Below are 6,000 nucleotides of genomic sequence, written 5' to 3'. Positions count from 1 at the left end.
AGTAGAAATTCATTTTTGGCTAGAAAGACCATGATGCATCCAGTGGCCCTGGCTATACTGACTGCACTGTATGGTCCTCTGGGTAGAGAGGAATCATGGAGAATTCAGGAGCATAGTGAGGATCTGTGCTGCGGGAAGCTCATTCAGACTGAGAGGTGTGGCCACTTGTGAATTATGTGTCCAGTTTTTCACCCTGGTGTTGATTCAGGGGTTAAGTTCATTTGACTTATTCCTTAACACTTTCTCTGTCTCAGGATATAAGGTTTTAAATGGTGAAGAATGAGTCTCTGAGCATAAATTCTTAAATGAACATGCCTTTTCTTGAAGTACTCATTTGAGATTATTCTTTCCTTATTGTCTATCTTTGCTGTAATTGGTAGAGTGAAGCTGGGTTGTTCAGTGGATGCAATAATGCAGTACCATCATGCAGTGTCCTGAGAACAAAAGGTCCACGGCTACATATTCTATTAATAAGCAAAGGATTTTATATAAAAACACGTCTTGGGATTTCCCCCATTCCCCTATCGTAATAGGCAATTTTTTTTTGAGGGGGAGGTATTGATATGAGGCCATCACCTTCTATTGCAATTTAGTATTCTTCAAAGTGTATGAAATTCATTAATATCTCAAGGGGTATTGTTGATCATTGTTACCTTAGTCCTACTATATAGTGTCAGAAATAACAAAATTTTAATGATTTAACAGAACTTCATTTAATAAGTATGTTTAAAGTGCATCTCTTCCAAAAAACAGCATTTTAATTACATTCAAATTGTGTTCATCTTAAATATCAACAAACTCATCATTTACATACAGGGATATATATTAGAAAACAGATGGAAATTAAAACAACTTCTATTTTTTAGAAGTTCTTACTTCCAAATTAGGACACTGTGAACTGCTAAATATGTACCTAAACAAAATGTATCCATTATCAGAAAACCACAACTTGCTCTAATAGGAAAAGAAGTGTAATACGCATATAGTGGAACATAATTCACATAGGCTTAATTTACAGTTATGTTTCAAAGTATAAAACAAACAAAAATCCTGTACCTACAAATACAGGCAAAAGTCACAGCCGACATTTTAAACTAATGCACCAACATATAATGCTCTCCCAGAGAAAGTAGAAGAGTTCCCAAGATTTTATGTTGACCCATGATTTTTCACTTCTTTGTTGTCAAATACAGAAGCAGAGGACTTAGAGTTTTTTTTTTTTGTCTTTAAATCATATTCATGTTGGTTTTTTGTTACATGGCAATGACCCAACTGCATCATGAGAAGTGCTATCAAACCTGTTCTATTTAGAACTCAGTAACCAAGACATTTCTTTGATTTCTCCCTGTACCTCTATTTCCCTTCAGAAAGCGTCTAAGGAAACTTCATAGACAATTGTGGTAAAGAGAGCAAACCAAATAATTCTGAGATGGCAAAGAAATACATGAGAGTTGGCACTAACATGGGTTTACAAAAAGTTATCCACCATTTATTAAACCACAAATGCAAAAAAAGAGAAATCTTACCTGGAAACATAAGTAGAATAAAAAGTACTAGAAAACAAATAGAAGGCATTTAGAATTGTGGCGTTTGGAGGCTTCAGTTTGGAAGACATAGAGAAACCAAGCTACCAGTAACTGTTAAGAGCATTTCTTTTCAACTTGTATAATTTACTTAAATTTTTAACCTGTCTAAATCAACTTTCTCTAGCCAAAACAAAGAGATCATAATCACTGTTTTTATATCAGAGATGTGTGACGACTGTAATGTAGGAGAAAAGAATGTTTGGGACACATCAGGTTAAAAGAGGTAGCACCAGGAATAAAACTAAGCACTTAATCTGATCTGATCAAAGTCAGGGAGGAATTCTGCCTTTCTTCAATTTTTACTGCATTTCATAGTTGCAAAAAAAGAACATCCTTTCTTTTTTTTTCTTGCTTAATGTGCCTCAGGTTAAAAATGGCACAATGAATAGTCCCTAATCAGCACACATTATTTTTGAAAGGGACATTTTTAGATTTTGGTCATTTGCTTTTCTTTGCTTGTTTTTTAATGATAAATCTTTAGAGTTGACTCTTCTAAAATGTTGCTCAGATGGACAGATATAGTCAGACCTTTCTTAAAAGTAAACAATTTACTCTGCGTTAAAAAAAATCACCAATAAGAGTTCTAAGTCAGTGTTTCAAACAAATGAAATGTTTAACTTCAAATTAAGTATGTTTAACTGCTATTGTGTTAAATAATGAAACTAACTCTATTTCATTCAATTATAAACATATTAACAAACATATAATCATTCCCTATGATCACTATAAAAATTAAATTATCCTTTTCTCTTTTATATGAAGATGGTGGTTCTAAAGCAACACTTTCAACCAGAAAAGCCCATTCAGAATAACACACAACCCCATTTCAGTTTTTGGAAGTCAGTGCATTCAGTGGTTATGAGCAGGCATGATGTTCTTCTGAAGCTAAGAAGTCTGGAAGGGTTAAAAAAAAAGAAGAAGAAGAGGAAGAAAAAGAAGAAAAAAAGAAAAGATAAATAACCTGAAAGATATCCTTAATGATCACAAATACTGCCAGTACTCAAAGTCAAGTATGGTATAACCTGAATGTCAATCAGTTGTGGTTTTTTCTCCCAATGAAAGGCGTTCCCATAACTGGAGCAACTGTTCACCAACCTGAGGTTCTAGTTCCTAGATAAACCAAAAGTCAGAATGAACATAAAAAGGACTAGACTGAATTTTTTATCATCAAAACCTATACTGATAAAAATGTAAGAAAACCAAATCAAATTCCATGTTTCTACAAGAACATGCTAAACTCCTATGTTATGCATTGCTCTAATTCTTTTCGTTAAGATTCAGAATTGACTTCCAGATTTCCAAGATTGTAGTTAACCTGCAAATATTGCAACTCTCTGTGACAAAATGGTGAGAAATTTCCAGGGAGTTCTTCTGCAATTTTTTCTATCTGGAAATAATGAATTTTGTTTTCATGGAGATTTAGCAAAAGCACTCAGCTTAAACTTCCAAACGTTTATGGTGATACTTAGCACATTAGATGTTTGGGGTATTTTTCTCAAGAAACTATCTTGGATGACTATAAGGAATGTGACTTATTTCAAAATCATTATTATAGAATAAAAATGAAAATATTTTTATATATTTGAAAAGAGCATTTATAGTCTCCTTGTGACGTCATGTGCACTTAAAAGGAACCCTAACACTTTTCATATGGTGATTTGAACTGAGTCACACTTGTTCAAATAAAGTATTAGATGTGACCTTAGGCAAGACTAGATAGATTCTCTGAATCTATTTTCTCCTATAAAATATTTGGCTAATAACTCATTTTAGGCCTAAGAATTGAACTACCTCATATAAAGAAGCTAGCCCAGTAGTCAATATATCAATATATGTTAATTCCCATCACCTTAACTAGTTTAAAATACATAGCAGCATCATGAAGGCAAAGCAAAGCATAATAAAAATAAAACAAGCCACAAAAATATTAAAAGGTTATTATTTATGTTATATCGTTAGTTAAAGCCATAAAGAACTTAGATACTGTTGTTATCCTTAGACTTTAGTGAAATTACTTCAGAATTACACTAGGTTTTGATCATATCTTTAGTTAAACAGGAACCTCCAAGAATTGACTTATGAAAGATTTTATATATGCAATGACAGAGCAAAGTCAAATTTACAAAATGTTAAAAAAAACCAGTGAGCTCTGTCAGGCACATTTGAAAGTAGGCTTTTAACTAGCACTTTTACAAATCTGAACCATTATCTCCCCATGTGCACATAGAATATACAATTTGTATTCTTGCATTTGCTCCTCAAACAAATCACTGAATAACAGCCAAACAAAACAAAAAGAAGAGTGGAAGAAAAATATTAAATGCCATTGCATACCTGCCCATCTCTGCTTATCTGGACTTTCTTGTTGTCATTCCAAGGATTGAGTAAATGGTGTGCAAACTGAAAGGGAAGACTTTCTTTTCGTATCCACTCCACCTTAAACACTCCTCCTAGTCCAGCTGAACCCCAGTCCTGACTCTTCTCCCTTCCTATCTCAGAAGACATTCTAGAAAATCCCTGTGGGTAAAATGAGGGGAAATGGTGAAGGTGAGGATGACATTAAGACTCTGAATTCAATTTATCTGAGAAACTCTGAGTTGTTTTTTTTTTATTTTAAGGTAAAAATGTAATATAAAAATAATATATAACAAAAATCCAGAAAGCCACCCATTGTTTTTTATAAAAAGATGAATTAGCAAATTTTAGAGGAGAGACCAATTCCAGCCTTCTAATATAATTTCAAATACAAACAGATATTTTCTAAATAATATATCATAGTTCTAAACCCACATTTATCCATTACAAATGGATACAATCTAACTTCTGGGTTTTTAATTCCAAAAATGATAATAATATCAAATAATAATTCATTATTTTATAAATTCAGATATACATCAAATAAAGATGAGTTAAGAAACACACTCAGTTTCCTGACAGTCAAAACTAATCTCTTTGGCCTATTTAAAATAAACATTTTATCAAAAAGTCACGCTTCTCATTACTTTTAATCTACCTGAGAAATAGTAAATCTAAAGTTGTCTCAAAAGGAAAAATTGTTTATCTGGAAAAGCTCTGGTAAAACAAGGCAAAAGTAAAGGGATTCCTATACATCATTCCTTTGAAGAGGTGCAATATATTCCTCATCCAAGCACAATGCATTCTTGCATTCCAATGCAATAAAAAGCCAGCTTCTTTTTAACCTCTATGATTTAAATGATCTAATCTGCAAACAGAAGAACAATGCCCTTTTACTGCTTCAGGATGGCTCACCTGGAAATGTCCAGATCCTTGAACAGAAAATATCAAGTAAACCATGCTGCTTTCCCAAAAGGCTCGGTTTAGCTTCCTCTCATTACTAGAGGTTGTAGACCAGATACCCTTCTGTTGAGAAATTTCAAGGTTTCTCAGATTGCTACTCTTCATTATGAAGTATCGAATAGGCATGTTTGGTCTTGGTGAAGGAGATTTTGAGCCCTAAAAAAGGAAGTATAAATTCTTGAAAGGTAATTTGACCTTTCAAAATCAATAGGCTCCATTAAACATCTTCATAAATATATAAACCAAAATATTTTACCAAACAGTCAACAAATGCAAATAGCTCTATCATGCCTGAAAACCTACACAAGGCTCAATCAAAATGAGGTTAAAGAGCCAAAACCAAGCACTCATTTTCAGAGTATTCAAAATCCCTTATCAAGAAAGGATCCTGGGCTTCCCTGGTGGCGCAGTGGTTGAGAGTCCGCCTGCTGATGCAGGGGACACGGGTTTGTGCCCTGGTCCGAGAAGATCTCACATGCCACGGAGCGGCTGGGCCCGTGAGCCATGGCCGCTGAGCCTGCGCATCCAGAGCCTGTGCTCCACAACGGGAGAGGCCACAACAGTGAGAGGCCCACACACCACAAAAAAAGAAAGACAGAAAGAAAGAAAGGATCCTGGTTTGCCAACTTTGATTTACACTCCAAATGTACTTTCAGAAAATATTTTAATAAACTTGCGAAGTCTGAAAACAAAACAAAAATTGCTCCAGCTTACCGCCTCGATACAGTTTCCAGGCAATGTGGGAAGGGAAACACAAACAGAATCCAATGGTCTTACTGAATTGCAGACATAGACCTTAGAGTTTAAAGGCCAAGGTAACTAGATTTTCCATGGCAGTGTACTATATAGAAGGAAGCTTCATGGGAAGAGAACTCCCAGGGAACTGCAGAAGGGGTTCCCAGAAGTTTTTGGCTAAGTAGTGACCTGCACATAGGTAAGAAAAAATGACCTGAGGCCAGGAAAGATCCAAAGGAAAAGAGTTCTTAGAGCTCACACACGGTTGGGAATACTTCATCTTATTCCAGACAGAAGAGAAAGAACTTGTAATACATAGTGCATTAGCCCACAGAAGGAGCATACCTTAGTACTGGAACTA

General features: G+C 34.6%; 1 protein-coding gene across 3 annotated transcripts in view; it reads right to left on the bottom strand.

Annotated features, from left to right (window-relative positions):
* Nucleotides 1-737: 737 nt before the first annotated feature.
* YTHDC2 (YTH N6-methyladenosine RNA binding protein C2) overlaps nt 738-6,000 on the bottom strand; it is a 66,194-nt gene continuing 60,931 nt past the window's right edge. For 2 of the 3 annotated variants that reach the window (XM_082649860.1, XM_082649862.1), the window contains exons 27-29: nt 4,857-5,060; nt 3,921-4,103; nt 738-2,696 (exon numbers count right to left, since the gene is read on the bottom strand). In XM_082649860.1, the coding sequence (XP_082505986.1) occupies nt 2,616-2,696; nt 3,921-4,103; nt 4,857-5,060 (468 nt within the window). In that variant the 3' untranslated portion in view covers nt 738-2,615. The remainder of the gene's footprint in view (nt 2,697-3,920; nt 4,104-4,856; nt 5,061-6,000) is intronic. The other variant, XM_082649861.1, reaches the window with a different exon arrangement.

Source organism: Grampus griseus (genome assembly GCF_964374135.1).
Source record: "Grampus griseus genome assembly, chromosome: 3".
Classification (NCBI taxonomy): Eukaryota; Metazoa; Chordata; class Mammalia; order Artiodactyla; family Delphinidae; genus Grampus; species Grampus griseus.
This window is presented reverse-complemented; position numbering and strand designations above follow the sequence as displayed.